This window comes from Castor canadensis, chromosome 7 (genome assembly GCF_047511655.1).
Source record: "Castor canadensis chromosome 7, mCasCan1.hap1v2, whole genome shotgun sequence".
In the NCBI taxonomy this organism is placed as follows: Eukaryota; Metazoa; Chordata; class Mammalia; order Rodentia; family Castoridae; genus Castor; species Castor canadensis.
Window position 1 is genome coordinate 157,534,496 of NC_133392.1, and position 19,169 is coordinate 157,553,664.

At 43.2% G+C, this 19,169-nt stretch overlaps 1 protein-coding gene across 1 annotated transcript; it reads left to right on the forward strand.

Moving 5' to 3' along the window:
* The first annotated feature begins 4,409 nt into the window (after positions 1–4,409).
* On the forward strand, positions 4,410–18,739 carry Errfi1 (ERBB receptor feedback inhibitor 1). The gene is made up of 4 exons (XM_020186608.2): positions 4,410–4,585; positions 14,818–15,011; positions 15,104–15,180; positions 16,073–18,739. The coding sequence occupies exons 2-4, from the start codon at positions 14,890–14,892 to the stop codon at positions 17,254–17,256; spliced, it is 1,383 nt and encodes a 460-aa protein (XP_020042197.1). The 5' UTR covers positions 4,410–4,585; positions 14,818–14,889; the 3' UTR covers positions 17,257–18,739.
* Positions 18,740–19,169: the final 430 nt, after the last annotated feature.

Genomic DNA, 19,169 nt, shown 5'->3' on the forward strand with positions numbered 1-19,169 from the left:
GGACTTACTTTGTGCTCATGTTCACAGACCTATCACCCACCACTCCTTCACCTGCTTGTTCTTAACTCCTATTTTGCCCCAGGAATCTCTTGGGTTGCAGCAATTCTGACCGTGGAAGGTAGATGCTTTCGAGGCTTCCTTAGAATGAGCTCAGCAGAGGAGAGCCCACCAACGTCTCAGAGAAAACCCTGTCATCAGTCATCACAAGGATGAGAGAATTCAGAGGCAAACAGGAAACTGCATTAACTTTAAAATCTAACTCACAGCTTTACTGCTCTGTGACATGAGTTAAAAAAAAAAAAACACTATCTTTTTCAAATCAACAGCAAATCATTGTTTTTGCATTCCAAAGAAAACTGTAGTTATTCACATCAGAAAGTTCTGCAGTGCTTTACGTTCATGTACAGAAGAAATCTTTTTTTTAAAGAAACATATCTGTGGATGTTTATGAATTTAGAAGTAAATGCTCACTGACTCATAGCTACTTGTTAGCTTGCCTTCAGAGATGTTGAGAAGATCCTTCCTGCCCTTCACTTATCTCCCCAAGGATCGCTGGGGCCTGAAACTTCCCCATATGGACTCTTTTCTTTGTCTTAAGGGTTTATAGCCTCTGAAGAGGAAACACTGCAGAGTCAAGGACTTTTATGAGTCATTTATGTTCTTTGGAACATAATTTGACCTGATGGACAAATTAAATCAGGTATAATAACAAGCAATGGAGAATTTTGGAATTTATAATGAAAGATGTTTAAGAATATCTCAAAAGACTATATAACAATAAGAATAAAATAGATAACATTTATTGACTCCCTGATTCGCCCAGATCCTGATCTAAGTGATTTTACATGTACACTTACCTATCCAATACCCCCATGGTTTAGCAGTCACTCTTCTCCCCATGTTACAGAGCACCTAGAAGTTAAATAACTTGCCCAAAGCCACACAGCTAGTGCTATAGAGTATTAGAGTTGAGTTCAAAACCAGAGCCTTGATCACAGAGCCTGTACTCCTTACCACTGCACCATTATTCTTGTCCCTCTCTATCTCTATTCATAATAAAAGAAAATGCCTGTGACCAAAGGACCGACTTGGTAAAATAATACCAAATTATCTTAGGACTAGGCCAAAGAAGCATCCAGATAAAAGCTTTCTTTTTTAATATAATTACATTTCCCATATACGCTGTGCACACATCTGTAGTTTGTTCATATGTGCTGGTAGCAATGAAGAAGTGAAATATATTTCTGAAATCTTTTAATAAAGCATTTACATTGTTTTAATTAATTAATTTGGCAAGGGACTACAGCACACCCTACTGGCCAGCTAATAGGAAATACAGCACTTACTTCAGACAAATGCTTAAAAGTTTAAAATTGAACATGTCATATTAAAGCTTAAAAGAAACTTGAAAAAAGTCTTGAAAACATCTAGAATATGTATCTAAGTTAATAAATTCACAGTACACTAAAAAGTTCTAATAGTTGTAAGCTCTAGAGGTAGGAGAGGATTAGAGATACAATATCCACCAATAACACTGCATTTAGTTAAAGTAGCATTAGGTACATAAAAGGTGGATCAATTAAAAATAAATGATGATATAAAGAGCCTGCCTGAAACTCACACTAGGAAAAAGTATTTAAGCCCTGAACCTAACACTTAAAACAGTAGACTATTAAATTCCAGTCAGCCCACTCAGTCTTCTCATAGACTATATCCTGCACCTACATATGTGTGTATACATATATATATATATATATATATACATATATATATGTATATATGTATACACACATATATATTCTACACATATGCTTGATTATTTCCAAACAGTGCAGCACACTAATCTCTTTTAAAATTCTTCTGTTGTTCATGCATTTTTATTTCATGCTTATCTGCAGGCTTCTAAAAAAATGACATAATATACATTTATACACTGCGTAGACCAAAATAAAAATTCTAGGACTAACAGGGTAATGCACAAGTGTCTCGCTTTAAAATATTCCTTTATAAACAAAGCAGAAACATAAAATAACTATGATCAAGAAGAGTTACCAAGATGAGTATACTTTTTTACAGGATTCCATGTCAAAATATGCATATGCATTTGACAAGGCCCCATCCAGCACATTTACACTTATGCATGATACATGCAGTGTCCCTGAGAAGACAAAAGGAGTAATGACTCAGGAAGTGTCAGTAGTTCTCAGGTTTCTCAGCCAGAACCAAGTTTGTTCCTCCTCCAAGGACAGCTTTTCCTATGCTGAAAGAAGAGTTGGTACAAAATGACAGTTTGGGCCAATGTGATGCAAGTCTAATGTTTTAGATATTATGAATTCCTTGGGAAATGGCCTCAAAATTAAATGGACGGTAAGAGGAGTTTGGTTTTTGGTTTTTTTTTTTTAACTTTTTAAATTTCTTTCTTATTAGAGATAATTTAGAACAAGTTAGGGTTGGGGAAGAGAGAATATTTTCCCTCAATCTCTAATCTAGTGTTTGAATCTGCTGAAGGTCAATGAATGATCACTTGATAAACATGCTAGGATTACTTCAAGACTGCTTAGCATTTTCATTTTAAACTCTTCCCAAAATATTCTACAATATCATCGACATATCAAAGTTATTATAAAGGATCACCAAGTAAGCTATTAGATAAAAGATTTATGGGGCATTGAGTCTTCTCATGTAATTCCTTCACAGCCAAGAAAGCCTTATTATAAAAATATGAGTTAAATTCAGTATAAACTAGCAGCTGTACTGGTTTCCCCCCAAAATGAATAAATCAAATGTTTATTTTGCAAGTTGAAAGTAATCAGAAGAGAAAAGCCATGTCTTACTCGGGGTAAAATCAGTATTACTCATGTCAGTTGTGATTTTTGACAATTTACCAACACATCAGCACATCATATGGGTTACACTGTACGGTGAGTATCCTGTTGATCTCCCTTCTCTAAAGGAGGGGTGTGTTGGATGGTTGCTCTGGTGATTATCACTGTTTTATGAATAGGAGAATGTAAAAGCTTGCCAATAAGGCCAAAGCACAAATTACAACGTATTGTGGTGACTGGTGTAACTCGGGTTGGGATGAAACTGTAGCTCATCGAGGTTCCCATTCAGTAAATGCTGCACTGTGAGGTCTGAAAAGATGTCCTTTGGCAAGCTCTCTGTCTTCACATGGGTAAGCTGTAAACAGAAAGGGGGTAGATTTTCTGTGAATCAAAAAACGTAGCTCATTCGATAAGAAAATCAGCAATTTGTTGTGACTGATTTCCATAACCCTAAATAATACTAACCGAAAGAAGATGGGATACTGAACAGCATAGGCAGCGCCTGGGGGACAGAAGGAACCATCAGGAGAGAAGGGGTGCAGCTTTCTCCCTGCTAAACAGTTGTGCATGTTGCAACCGAGGGAGTGCAGACAGACTTCCACGATTTTTTAATTTGGTGCTTAAGGCTTAGAATTCAAAATCCCGCCTCTGAATTAAATTTAAAAGAATGTAAGTCAGCCATAGGGGAGAGAGGCGAATCATCCCGAGGGCGCAGAGTTAACAGTTAACCTGATAATGAGGCCAGAAGCTCATTCCGTATGTTAACCGACCCCGATTAGGCCGGGCTAGCCCAGCCCCTTTGCTGGGGGACAAAGGGGTCCGAGCTGTCCCCCTGCAGGACGTCCTTGCAGTGATGCAGAGGGGAGGCTTCTGTGTTTGCTTTTTCTTACTTCGGCTGCTCTGGCCTTGTTATCATTCCAGTTATTTATTTTACGGTTAAACTGTAAGCCCAGCTTGCATCACCGGCCCTGGAGCGACAGCTCCTTCCGCAGGCGCGGGTGGCCCGGCCCTGCCGGTCTGCGGGACAGGACCTGGCCTCCTCCCTCCATCTCTCCACCCCTCTGGGCCCTCTGTCCCTCGCTGTCCCAGCCGTCCCTCCTGTCCCTGGCCGGCCCTCACGGACCCTCAGGGTCCCCCGCTGTCCCTCCCCCGCTGCGACCCGCGGGCCCCGTCGCGCGCGCCGCTCTCCCTCCGCCGGGTTTCCTGGGTCCGTCTGCCCGGCGGCAGGCGGCGGAGCGTTTACAAAAACGTGCAAAATCCTCCCTGAGGCTGGGATGGAGGGGAAATTCCGCGCGAGGCTGGGCTGCCCGCAGACTTCTGAGGAAAACCTGGTGTCAGGGGCCCCGCAGAGGTGACGAAGAAGGCCGCAAACACACCTCCTCCAGGAGCCAAAACCGGCCTGCTCGCAACGCCCGCGCGACGCCCGGTGGGCCCCAGGCGAACGCTTCAGTCGCGGCATCGCCCCTTTAAGCGACTCCTCGCCCCCATTGGCTGCGTGAGGGAGGCGGGGCAGTGAACGTCGACGTCACGTTTTGCCGCTTACACTATATATACAGGCGGCGGCGGCCTCGGCGACGGCGGCCGAGTGCGGGCGGCGAGTGCGAGTTGGAGGACGAGCGAGGTTGCTGAGCGAGCGAGCGAGCGAGCGAGCAAGCGGAGAGGCGCCTGCGCGATGTCTGGGCCCCTGAGCCCGCGGCGCTGAGCCAGCCGGGACGGACATGCGCGGGAGGGCGCCGTGGGGCTGCCGCCGCTCCCCTGGGGTAAGGGGCCTGGCGCGCTGAGAGGGGGTGGGGCGGGCGGCGTTGCGCTCCGCTTGCTGGCGGCCCCCGGCTTCGGGCGACTCCCCGACGCGGAGGCGGGGACGTGGGAGAGCGCGGGCGAGGGTCTCGGGGACAGGCGGACGGCGGGAGGGAGGGGCCGGTCTCGCGCCGGCGGCGCTTCTCCTCTCCGAGGTGCGGACGACTGGGCCTGGGGGCGCCCCTGTGACCGGCCGTGGTCGCTGCGGGTCGGGGCCATGCGCCGGGGCGCCCGGGACACGTCTGCCGAGAGGGGCCGCGGCTCCGAGCGGCGAGCGCGGGGCTGCGCGCGCAGTGACTGGCAGCTCGGGGATTTGGGGGGCGGAGAGGCTCGCGGGGTCCCCCATCTCCGTGGTCTCAGTCAGGGCTGTGTGATCCCATGACACACCGAGTGCCGCGGAGAATCCTGCCCTAAAAGCGTTGGTGGGAAGCTGCCCGGGCTCGCTAATTGCCTCTCCGGGATTGGTACCAGTTCTCATTCAGCCTCTGTCCCTCTGCCTGATGTCTCAGCGACGGTGGTCACTTCCTAAGTCTGTGTTTCTTGATTCATCCAAGTTGCTCCGTGTCCTTTTCCTCCTCTTCTAGAAACGTGATGCTTTGCTCGAAGTGTCTTAAGTACTGCTTCAAAGGAAATGGAAATGCAGAATTACGTGTTCAGACGTAAATGCTTCCTCGGAATTTCGTGTATTTATATATGTATATCACATCCTTGCACAAACTAGATGACTCCTTAACCCTGATTGGTGCTGTTTTGGTGCTTGCTAGGTCTTTATTAGGATTTCATCATTGCTTGAAAGAAACCAGTCTCTTACCTGATAAAAATGTGAATAGATTGTTAGTCATAAACTTAAATGCAGTCAGAATAGAGACTGTAGCTTTAAAAGAGATGTGTTGGTGACTTGAGGTACACCTGCAACACAGGTAGGGCAGGACTGGTTTCTAGGCAACTGTCAGGGGTGAAGAAAGGTGAGGTATAAATTGCCCTTTTTTTTTTTCTCCTGAAGAACAAGTGTTCTGCAAAGTTTTAAGCTGTTGTAAATCTGTAATACATTTGTTGAGACTGAAACATCCAAGTTCACTGTACATAGTCCTGCTTTTTTTAACTTTTTTTAAACGCTATGCAATTATACAGTTTTAAGAGGCATTTTACTTAAACAGAGACCAAAGATAGTCTAGATACTTATATTAGCAAAAGTCCAAATTTTGCAAAGACTAAAATAAGATGGTATCTTGTTTAACCTGATGTCTGTGATTAATTATGTTATAACCCATCCTTTTCTGGATATTAGCAGGTTTGAAGAGAAATACGTAGAGGTTTTAGCATGGACTCCAGGCAGTTTGTCCTTCCCCTCACCTCTGCCAGAGGTTTATTTTCACCTTTGTGTTCTCATGGACACTTGTTAATAGGTGAGAGAAGTCTTGAACCACCAATTTCTAACCTGGCAGATAAATTAGAGGGTAAACTCCTTAAGGGCAGGAACTCAGCCTCCTACAGCTTTTATCTTACACAGCCTTGCAGGGAGTTGATGTTCCACTTGTGTGGAAGCATATTTTACATTTCAGGGCTCAGCAGGATTGCACCAGTCACTGATAAGGGTTGGAAAGCAAATCTGTTGGTTTTTTTTAAATGGCTGTTATGAAATGTCTAAATTATTCATATTTTTGACTGGTAAAATTACTGTTTCTCAAGTTGTTTTTCCTACTTCCATTCACAATAGATACTGGCCACCCTTCTGTGAGATTTAATTATGTTCCAGTCTTGAGTTTTGTATGAAAATAACTCTTCATTACTGCTTCTCAGAAGTTGAACTAGATAATACTTCCTTTCTGCTCATACTAATGGTAGCTTTTAAAAGCAAGTTGCCTAAATTACAGGTACAATCTAACATGCTTGAAACTGACCTGATTGTCAACATACCATCAAGTTGCTTTAGAAAGGTGAGCAGAGGAGGGGAAAGGTGGTGCCCACGGTAATTCCAGGAATTTGAATGTCATTGGCTCCTTCTACCAGAGAAGCAACTCTGCTCTTAACCTAAATAAATATGAATGGATACCTCCTCACCAGGGTACACTTAGCACCCTTTGCAGGTGTTTGGTCATGCTTTATAAAAGCTAATGAATAGCCAACTCACTAGATAAACACAATCCAGTTGTGGTATTCTGGCATTATTTGCACAGGATAAACACATGCTGTGTAAAACTGATGAGTTTTAGAGCCCTAAATTTAACTTACTAGCTTAACATAGAATTAGTATTAAGGTAGAGGAAAGTTAGTGTGAGATTCAGACTTCAAAAGGTGATTTGAGAAAAGATTATGAAATTTGGAGTCTTTATTGATAATTTTGTCCAATTCTTTATACCATAATTAGACAGGATAACAAAAAGACCAGTGTTCCAGACCTCAATGAACATATCTTTAAAATGTGGGACTTAGGCGTGTGAAATGAGTCCTGTTTAACTCGGAAATAGTAAGATGGTAAGGATTAGAAGGCATTGTTCAAAAACTCTCATTAATGACCCACTGACAAGAAACTTACCTAGTACAGTTGTTTTATAGAAATACTATTCAGTCCATGTGGAAAGTTCTCTATACTCATCTCATGGCCCTTTTTTATCCTTTAGCATTCAATTTAAAAAGTCACCTGCCCTGCAGCAGGGCCTTCCCTAACCACCTGTGTAAATACGTTCTCCACCTCCTTATCCCTTCCCTGTATTCTTCTTGTTTCCTTGAAAGTTATCACAATGTGAATTTGCTAAAATTGTTTGCTTGCTTTTTTATCATCTCCCTCCCTCATTAAATGGAATACTTCTTCAGGCAGCAACCATGTCTCTTTTTCACCTAGTATACATAGTATCTAGTCCAGAATGAGCAATTGACAAGTATTTATGAAAAGAATGACTCCTTGCCCTCTAAGAATTGGAGCTGTACACTTGAGTTGAGTTCCAGTTCCTGTCTCTGCAGTTGGCTAGCACTTAGGTCTTGAGCATCTCTCTCAGCCCTCCTTTGCTTCACTTTCCCTTGATGGAAGCAGGACATTAGGAGAAGTGAGGTTTGTTGTTGCCTAAAATGAAGATATTGTAGAAAGAAGTAGTGAAAGTGCTGGCTCATGGGCCCAAGAGCCTGAGAGCCTTTTTGCTGGCAGTGGATGTTTCACCTCACTTCATTTCCTCATTTGCAAAATGGAAATTATAATCCCTGCCTCTTCTTAGAGGGATGTTGTGGGGATCAAGTGAGATAATGTATGAGAAAGTGCTTTGTAATTTGTAGAGTGCTGTACAGATACCAGGTAATCTACTGTTAAATTCCAGGTTTTATAATAGAGCCTGGTTGTGATGCCATCACCGGGATCCATTCTGTGAGATTGTATTTAATGACGACCTATTGGGTGTATGTAGGAAAGACAGACCTGTACTGTGTAAAATCCTCCATTGTAACAGATTACACTGTGGTAGGGTATTGGTGCATCATTAAAGATGGAGAGCTTCAAAAGAATTGTGCAGGTGGTCACAGATAGTCACATACACACCTTAACTCACCCATTTTAGATACATAGGCCAGATGTACCATTAGTTATTTAAATAGGGAAATTTGAGGGAGCTGAAATTTGAGGCTGTGGGTTACCCAAGAAAAGCTATTACTAAGCACCCCTCCTCCCCACCAAAAAAAAAGTATCATGAGAGTGTTATGCTAGGCCAGTCTTACCCACCAGTTTGAAGAGTCTGAGGAGACAGAAGAAAGACAGTAGTGTGGTGGTCAAGGGCCTGGATCTTGAAGCCAGGCTCCCTAGTGGAAGTCGTTGCCTCACCATGTTCCCAGGTTTGCTCTGAAGCAAGTTCCTTAACTCTGTGCCTCACATTTCTCATCTGGGAATGAGAGGAGGAGCGGTCTCCTACCTCACAAGGCTGCAATCACAGGAAGCACTGAACACAGTGCCTGCCGGAGACAGGTTCTGCGAATGTTCGCCAGAGTCATTGCTTGTATGTTAGTTGTAGCAATCTAGAGCGCCCATTGGGTGACTTTGGTCTCTGTTCACTTCCCATCACTACACCATTGGAGTCACTTCCATTAAGACTGCAACAGAGTTCACTGTGTATGTCAGAAAGGAGCAGGTATAGATACCTGTACGTATAATACACATAAACTCAGCATGGATCCCAATGATTGCATTATAGCCAGGCTCTGCTCTATGTACCTGTATGTATGTGTCCAGATAGATTGATAGATAGATATACATACACACACACACACACACACACACACACACACACACACACACACACGTCGACACTTAGCTCCTGATTGTTGTGCTCTAATAAGAAAGAGAGATTCCTGCTACCATACTTTTCTGTGTCACTAAAATCATATGCCACTAAGTGAATGAAAAGGCTGTTGATTAGCTAGTTGAACAAATCAGGTTTTTGTTAACTTGTTGTTTCTTAAAATACTTAGCTGGAAAGTTTCTGAATTATCGAAGAAATTATTTCATTTAATTTTGATTTTGACAGTCTGGAGATAAATTATTTTCCTTGTCGCCTCCATTTTTCACCACCGACAAATGGGCCATTATGTGCCAGGCATGTTTAAGGGCCTCTAAGGAACGAAGTGACAGGCACAGACATTCATTTTCACCAAAGTGAACTGCAGTTTAATGTTTACTAAGCTTCTCAAGCTTTGCTTGAATTCATGGATGAGTATTTTAATTGCATTTAAGTTTAAAGTTATTTCTGCTTTTCCATGGTAACAGTACAGTCCATAGAAGGACATTTTCTCAATTTGCCCCCTTTCTTTTCCCACTCCTAAGTGATAGCCCTTTAAAATGAAATTTGAAAAACTCAGAATTGGGGCCTTTTTTTTTTAAAAACTCTGCAAGTTGTCCTTTTGCTTTCAGTAAATAAATGCAGGTTATACAACCTGCATTTTATTTATTGTTTAGGATGGTAAATTGTCTTTTTAGTTGCTTTTAATAGTAACTTACCTAACTACTTCTACAAGGTAACTCTTTATGCCCAAACCTAAAAAAGAAACTGACTAGAAACATGGCACATTCCATGAGTTTAGATCCTCCCTTGTAACTGTCATAAATACTCAAAATGCAGGTGAATGTCAAGTTAGCACGCCTTCTCAGATTATTAATAAAACTCCATGAAACAGCAAAGCTGAACGCTTAATGTGGCAAGTGACCTGGTTCCTCAAAACCAGGCCCTGAGTTTAAACTCAGTATCCATTTAATAAATATTTACTAGAAGTAAATGATGCCAGGATCTAGAGAGAGAAAATAAGGCAGATGTCAGTCTGGATCTAGACATTGATTTGTTTGAGAAGGATCTAGACTCATGGAATGTGCCATGTTTCTGGTCAGTTTCTTTTTATAAGTATCGCCTATAAATGGACTTACCGTAAGTCCCTGGTCGTGGAAGTAGTTAGGTAAGTAATTGTTAAATGCAGCTGAAAAGACCATTTATCACCCTGAATAAACAGAAATCAGGTTCTAGAACCAGACTGAAAGAAGGAAATTACATCACACTCTTAAATAAGGAAGCACTGGGCAGAGCTGGATGAGTTGTATGACAAAAATGTGCCCCTCCCCCTCTTGTGGATTGCTCCTGAGATTTATTAATGAGATCTGGTAGCCAGGTAAGCATATCTAGGTTACTGCCTTAAGGTAGCCTGGGTCTCTCTCTCTCTCTCTCTCTCTCTCTCTCTCTCTCTCTCTCTCTCTCTCTCTCTCTCTCTCTCCCCCCTCTCTCTCTCCCTCTCTCCCTCTCTCCCTCTCTCCCTCTCTCTCTCTCTCTGTCCCTCCCTCTCCTCCTCCTCCCCCTCCCCCTCCTTCTCCGTGTGTGTGGGGGGGGGGGGGGGGGGGATGGTGTGTGTGTGTGTGTAAGCAGTTTCAAATAGACTATCCTGAAGCTAAAGGCATGCAATTTCACCTTAATAAAGCAGGTATGCAGTATGCTTTTGGAATAATTTTTTTTTTTAAGGAAAATGACCTTAAATTTAGCAAAATCACACTAGGTGCATTGTAATCCAGGAGGAATAGTGTGTGAAAAAAAGATAAAGTTCATTGTTTTCATAAAGTACTCCCAGCACCTGCCTAGCAAGCACAAGGCCCTGAGTTTAAACTCAGTATCCATTTAATAAATATTTACTAGAAGTAAATGATGCCAGTATCGAGAGAGAGAAAATATAAGGCAGATGTCAGTCTGGGTCTAGAAAATTTGAAGGTGGAAGAGGAAACTGGGTACAGCCCAGAATAACCCAGGAATAGGGAGACACTGATCTGGCTTTTCATAAAAGGAGGGTTTGTGGAGGAACATAACATAAGAAGAGTTGGCCCTAACGTATAAATTGGGTTCTAACAGATTAGGAGAAAAGAGAAAGCTGGAGCAGAAAAGGGCAAGTGAAGGCTGTGTTGTGGAGACCCTGTATGCCAGGCAAGGAGGACTTACTTAGCAGCCTTGAAGGTGTGAGTGGCACTGGCTTGCAGTGTGGGTTGGGTATTTCCAGTGAGGGAAGGAGGCTAGATTTGAGACAGAATGTAGAAATAGTCCATGGTGCTTGGCAACTGAGTGCATGCCTGAACTCAGGCTGAAAAAGGAGCCTCTAAAAGTCTGATCCTCTTGGCCCAGGAACTGGTGGGGGGTGCGTGGTGAGTAAGTGAAAGGAGTTGTTTGGTTTGTAGAGTGCGAGATGCCAGAGGACCAGCCGAGTGGAGAGATGAGCAGCAGACAGTAGGATATGCAGAGTTGAAGCTTGAGCCAGCCTGCAGTTGGCTGTGCAGGAACTGTCTGGTGGAGCTGAAGCCACACAAGTGAGGTGAAACTTGGGATGGAGGAGCAGGAGAGAGTATAAAAGGAAAGCCTCAGAAACAAATGATTTTAAGGTTTTATTCCCTTGAATTAAAAACAAAACAAAGGATGCTAACAGAAAAAGGTAGTTTTACAGGTTTGGTATTTAACTGCATTTTGACCCACTAAAAAGGCTAAAGATGAGCTGATGAATGTAAGAGAAGTTGGTGTGCCCATTATGTCCTGGTCAAAGTCATGCTGCGTGGACATGTAGTCGTGTTTTCCCATGTCATAACAGAATGCCATCTGATACTTTTAGATGCTGATTTTCCCACCTAGGTTTATTTCTGCAATTGTTTTCTAGTGAATTGCAAAATAGAACTGGTTCTGCAGTTACAAGGAGCCACTTCAGCATTAGTCAAATTTCACTTGAGCAGAATGTGTTGCTTTTTCGCTTGAGGTTGGCCAATTGACTGACCCCCCCCACCCTGACACACACACACACACACACACACACACACACACACACACACACACACACACGGAAGGAGTGAGACAGGGAGAGAGAGAAAAGATAGGCTGAATCCTAGGTTCTTAGAGAGGTGGGAAGCACTTCAGGTGGTTTCATAACCTCAGTTTAAAATCTGAAGAACATTTTTTAAAGCATTTTCTTCCAAGCCTATGGTACATGGCTCTTTTTGCTCTACAGTTTGAAGTTATTTTCCAAGAGAAGAGAACATGGCAATTATATCGTCCTCTCTTCCCCCATGCAAGCAAGTAGGAAGTTCGGACAGTTTCATAAGACAGCCCATTCACAATTCCCCATTGAAATTGAGAGGCAGGTCACCTTCTATGAATACACAAAGACACTATTGTGGCCAGAAGTGAGCTGGCTTAGTGAACACAATTCTTTTTATACTAAAAAAATTTTTTTTCTTAAGAAAGCTAACAAGTAGGTGATGGGAACAATGAATAAGAAATAACTTTTTCTAGTGCGTATAAATAATTTTAAGTGAGCATTGAAATGTGAGTTTCGAATTCCAAGGCCACCTCAGCAGAGGCGATGGTTGCACAATCATCCTGTTGAAAGCTAGGCTGTGGATGGCATTAGGAGGCTGACACAGTAATCACTGGTAGTACTTGGTGGCTTGCCCACAGGTGGGGGTTGGGCCTCCACAATCCCCCGCAGCATTTTCCTGTAATCTGGATGAACAATCTTCAAACGTGCGCTTTCAGACTGCTGAAATGCCATATTCTTCTCCTATCTTGCCTTTCATTTTTATATTACCACAGAACTTTCCCTATGGTCTTGCCAGTGCTTGTATACTGCTTAGAAAAGGCATGATAAACCACTGGGCTAAGTACACAGAGCAGAGGCTGGCCAGTTTTTTAATTGGTTTTTAAATTTTTTTTATAGCTTTACTTGATAGTAAATAACATACTTGCTTCATCTCAGTAGTCTTTAAAAACAACCCTCTAAAGACCTCCCAATAATTGCGATTTCTTAAGTGACTGATCATTTTCTGTAACAGCTATCTTTGAGAGACTGATTTAAAGAACAATAATGGTCAACTATTTGCAATAGTATTTTAAAACTATGACAAAATGTCTGACTTATGTATCAAAACCGCTGGCTTTAGGAGAGTTAAATGCAGAGATTCTGCAATTGGGGCTGGCTTTGTCACTGGAATCTTTAACCGGTAGAATGTACTATCTCTACATCCCTTTTCAGTGTGCGTGTGAGGGGGAACAAATAATAAACATTTACAGAGTATTTTTTTAATCTTTGGCTTAAAAAAATTACACCTATGGACTGGGGGCATGGTTCAAGTGGTGGATCACCGCGTAGCAAGCACAAGGTCCTGAGTTCAAACCCCAGTACTTCCAAAACAAAGAAACAAACAAAGCTTTCAAAATGATGCCTTACACAGTGCATGCATTCAGTTGGTGCTGAGATCATGACAATTGGACTCTGTTGTATAGTCAGGCCTTTACAACGTACACTTCTCCAGCACCCGTGTTCCAAGTACCTACATGATTGAAAGGTGATTGGAGGACAGCCTCTTGTTTCTGGCCCACATAGGAGGTGATGAGCTATAAGTAGTAGATTTTAGTTTGTAATAAATAATTTTTAAAGACCCAATGTACCACTATCCCTCTCCCCCTCCCCCCGCGTGTCATAGTCACCTCATGGCATCTTCAGTCTTGAGCATAGCTCCAGCACTTGGTAGGTGTGCAGATATTTAGTGAGAGAGTGAGAAAGTATTGCCATGTGTATCCCAAAGGGGGCGGGATCAGTGTTATACAGGTAGTTGACAAGTCAAGTCCTAATGTCTAAGGAAAAGAGGCCTAAACCTACTGTAAGTATGCAAGAAAATCTGAAGGCAGCAGAGACGCATACTCTTCACTAAGAGCACAAATAATAAAAAAAGTAGCTTCTTAAAAACTATGGGGACTCCAGACCTGTAACATCTGGTAAGGGAGGGCGCTCCTAAAGTTGAGGAACTACTAGTTTAAGAAAAAAATGTACTTAGTCTTTGTAATCCATGCCTTACAGGGAAGCAAGACATGACTTACTGGGCATTTCACAGAGAAGAATGTCAGGAATGTACCTTTCAGTTTGTCTTTGAAGGGGAGGGAGGAAGCTGTCCCAGGCCACCACTAAAGCCAGTAATCTTGCAGAACTTGATTTTACAGGATAAGAGAGGAAATTAGTATCTTCAATTATAACCATTTCTTTCTCGAGTAAGTAATGACTAGAGAATATGTCTTCTGAGGCCAACCCTGAAATTGAGTCAGCATAAAGGTGAGGCTGTAGGAGTCAGGGGTGATGCCGTAGAAGCTCTGCTTTTAATTGTTGGGCTCTAGTGAGTACTGTCTCTGCAGTATGAAGTACTATACTTTGTGGAAATACTTTTTTTTTTGAGAGAGAGAGTGAGGATCTTGATGGATAGCCTAGGCTGGCCTTACCATTCTCCTGCCTCCTGAGTGCAGGGATTGCAGGTGTGTACTACCACCTCTGGCTTGGCTTGAAATTTTTTAGCTTGGGGGAAAAATAAGCAAGATTTGTTTTTACAACCATATCTCGGAAGGTCTCTGTTAGGGGTTAGAGGAGTTCTGTGTACTTTGGAAGGTGAACCTGACTTGAGCAACTGTTAAGTTCTGAAGTAAAAGGTTTGCTTTTCTCATTCTGTGAAAATGTTTCAAGTCTTGGATTGGTATTCATTTTAAACAATGTTTTAATGTCTACATTTAAGTATCCTCATGAGAAGTAAGAATGAAGCAAAAGTTTACTACTAAATGTCCTGTCACATGTGTCCCCCTCTTTCCCTAATGTTAACCTATTGATGCTGTGATGTACTCTGTCCTAACAGACATTTCTGAATTGCATCTTTTCTTGATCCCTCCAGGGAATGAAAGCTACTGGCTGACTTAAGATCCTTGGGCTTCACAAATTTGGAGACATCCCAGAATAAGGCACCATGTCAACAGCAGGAGTTGCTGCTCAGGAAATTAGAGTTCCCTTAAAAACTGGATTTCTGCACAATGGCCAGGTCATGGGAAAGATGAAGAGCTGCTGGGCCGGCCGCAGTGAGTTTGAGAGGTAAGTGGGGACCACAGCGCGCTGGCCTGTGTGAGAATGTGGTGTTAGCTACTGGCTGATGACCGACAAGTTTTTCTTTGCTTTCATTTCAGTAACTTTTTAAATATTGATCCGATAAGCATGGCCTACAGTCTGAACTCCCCTGCTCAGGAGCACCTAACAACTATTGGTATGTATTCAGAGCGGCTGAAGTGAGCACGAGGAGAAAGTGGACAAGCCCGATCCTTTGCCGTGTCCGCCAGCATTATTTTCTAAATGAGGAAACACAGCTGTTTCCAACAATAGTCTGACCCCTAGTGGCAGCAGATTTTCAAGATAACTGTGTTTTTCCTCACACTATTGAACTCTACTCCCTGTATCCTGAAGAGAACTATTTGTGGAAATACGTCCTTTTAAAATTAAGAATTTGATTTTGTATGCATCTCAGGGATAGTGCCTACTTAGCTTTTAGAAAACTTGGACAAGATCTCCCACCTATGTTACGGTATCAGATGCATGTTTGAAAGCGGTATGAGTGTGAATCATACTAGAACTAGACAGTTCTGTGTGCATAGTTCTTTTAATGTCAACATTATGTTCCTTAGATTTTTTTCGAGGACTTTTTATCAGATGGACATATGCAAGTTAGTCCATAACACTCAGTGTTGTGATGTGCTGGCAGTCAGAGCCTTGTCTTAATCTCACGCGTGCCCTGCGTGCCTTGCATCATCACGTGTGTTAAATGGCAAGGCTGGTGTAACACAGTACTCATGTAAATTACATGCTGTTCATCTTCTGCACATTCTGCACACATCTCAAAACTTGCCTGAGATGTGTGGGTGTGTACCATGCACATGTCCAAGGGAGATGGAAGAGATAATTTGTTCTTTGAACAAGATCACGTGTGTTCACCATCTTCTGGCTCTAATTACATCTGTGGTGATTGCCTGGGTGTTCTCAGGGTTCCAGCAATCAGCTAGTTCCCAAACTTGGGCAGAGAGCTAGAGGAGCTCAGGTAGCTGGGTGTCTGTTGCAGAGGGGAGAGGATTGTTCTCTTTGTGAATGTCCCTTGTTCGTTCTAGGGCACATGTCACAATCTGCTCCAGTGAATGGCCATTTCTTTGCAGAAAATGGTCCACCTCAAAAATCCAGCTTGCCCCCTCTTATCATTCCCCCGAGTGAAAGCTTGGGACAGCGTGAAGAGGATCAAGTTACGTGTGGCTTTAAGAAGCTCTCAATGAATGGAATCTGCACATCCACACCTCCGCTTACACCCATAAAAAACTGCCCTTCCTTTTTCCCCTGCGCAGCCCTCTGTGAACGGGGCTCTCGGCCCCTCCCACCACTGCCCATCTCTGAAGACCTCTCTCTGGATGAGACTGACTGTGAGGTAGAATTCCTTACCAGCTCAGATACAGACCTCCTTTTAGAAGACTGTGCACTTTCTGATTTCAAATATGATGTTCCTGGCCGGCGAAGCTTCCGTGGGTGTGGACAGATCAACTATGCTTACTTTGACACCCCCACTGTGTCTGCAGCAGATCTCAGCTACATATCTGACCAAAACGGAGGTGTCCCGAGTGTAAATCCTCCTCCACCTCAAACCCACCGCAGATTAAGGAGGTCTCATTCAGGTCCAGCTGGATCCTTTAACAAGCCAGCCATACGCATCTCCAGCTACACACACAGAGCTTCTCCCAACTCCGATGAAGACAAACCTGAGGTCCCCCCCAGGATTCCCATACCTCCCCGGCCAGTGAAGCCAGACTACAGAAGGTGGTCAGCAGAAGTTACTTCCAGCACCTACAGCGATGAAGACAGGCCTCCCAAAGTCCCGCCTAGAGAACCTTTGTCCCAGAGTAACTCCCGCACCCCAAGTCCTAAAAGCCTTCCATCTTACCTCAATGGGGTCATGCCCCCAACACAGAGCTTTGCTCCTGACCCCAAATACGTCAGCAGCAAAGCCCTGCACAGACAGAACAGTGAGGGGTCTGCCAATAAGGTTCCTTGCATTCTGCCCATTATTGAAAATGGGAAGAAGGTCAGTTCAACGCATTATTACCTACTACCTGAGAGACCACCATACCTAGATAAATATGAAAAGTTCTTTAGGGAAGCAGAAGAAGCAAACCCAAGCACTCAAATCCAGTCATTACCTGCTGCCTGCGGCATGGTTTCTGCCACAGAAAAGCTGGACTCCAAGACAAAAGTGGACCTGGGTGGGCACGTGAAGCGTAAGCACCTGTCCTACGTGGTCTCTCCCTAGACCTGGGGGTCGGGGCTCAGCAGGAGTTACGTGGAGCGGGTGGTTCTCTGTGCCAGCTTGGCTGAAGGTGGCAGAGCACTCCGTTGGCTTGCAAATGAAGCAGTGGAGCTTTGTCTTAGGAAGGGTTGGAGCAGTGGGGAAGGCGTCCTTGTGCTGAGAACCCCGATCTCCCTTGGCTCTGCTAGCATTGGAGAAAGTCTGTCCAAGCCCGTAATTGAAAGACGTGACGGTGGGGAGGGATGGGCGGGGAGACTTTTATATGTGCCTATAGTACACACCTATGTACAAACTCGTGGTATAACCGTAGACCATAGCTGCAGGGTAACCGCTTAGTTACTATCTTAGAGTAATATATATTCAGAATCTTGGAAACCCAAGCTGGAGGAGTAGCTTCCAGTAGACTGAAAACTGAGCAAATGGAAGAAGAGAACCCCATATTGTTTAGATTGGAATCCTACAAAATTATTTTTGTTAGTAAGTTGAAGATTTTTGGCTTTGGGGCCTACTATGGTTTGCTTCATTTATTTTTACAAGCAGTCTTCTCCATCAAGGGCAGGGCACTCACTCTTTCCCGGGTCTGTGCCTCCTTTTTCAAAGGCATCTCAAAGCCTAATACTTGAGTTTTCAGTTTTTAGCCCATTGAGGGGAAGGATAGCAGTTTATTGGACAACTGTGTTGTCACCTATATACGTCTCACATCTTAGAAAATGAAAAGATAAAAGAATTAGTGGATAATTTCTCCTCATAATTCCTGCTTTCTTCCACCCACTAAAATGGCCCATGGTAGCATGGGTCACAGAGACAGTAGGAGGCAATGGAGTCAGATGGAAAGGTGCTAGCCACCAGGGCTAGGATGTCACTTTTACAGAATAATGAAGCAATAGCCATGAGATTGAGAGTTACTGCGTGGGGATGTGTGGTGTGTTTTTTGTTTTTTTAGACTATATTAATAAACATACAACACAAGCTGGCCTTGTGTTGCTGGTTCCTATTCAGTATTTTCTGGGGATTGTTTGCTTTTTAAGTAAAACACATCTGACCAATAGCACAGTACGTCTTAATGCCAGAGGTCACTTCAGCATCTTCCTGCTTTGAAAACTCTCACAGCTGCTGCTTCAACCTCTAGATTCCGTGAGACACATAGCTTGTGTTCACTTTCACCCTCTGCCGCGTTTATCTGGTATAGACAGCACAAAAGACAAGGTGCTCGCTAACAGAGGGACAGGACTGCAATGTTCTCTTAACAGTTAAACAAGCTGTTTACAGTTTAAACTGCTGAATGATATTATTTGAGCTATTTAAAGCTTATTATATTTTAGTATGAACTAAATGAAGGTTAAAACATGCTTTAGAAAAATGCACTGATTTCTGCATTATGTGTACAGTATTGGACAAAGGATTTTATTCATTTTGTTGCATTATTTTGAATGTTGTCTTTTCATTTTAATAAAGTTATAATACTTATTTATGATACCATTAATAATGCTTCTTGTCTAAACTCTTGTAAATGTCTCAAGCAGTTTGACAGCCTTACCATTTTTAAGGACAATGGAAGATTGAAGTTTAATACACATTGAAACTTTCATCATCTAAATGACAGTTTGAATAACTTTATTTGAATACTATAAAAGGAGTGAGCCATTTGTTTTTACCTGTAACAGTTAATTAGTGGACTTTATTGATTCTGGTATTACTGTCAAAACAACTATACTAGTGGGGGGAGTAGGGTCCCCATCAAGAAAGTTTGAGGATGGAGTCTGGAGTGCCCTGAGCCTCTGGGAGGCATTGCTTCTTGCTTGCTTGAGGCCATCCAAGGAATCCCTGATGCCCTGGCTTCATGGAGACCTGTTTGCCATCTGAGGACCCTTCCTCAGAGCCACGCAGCTCTTTGCCTCGGGGCTCAGCTTCCCTTG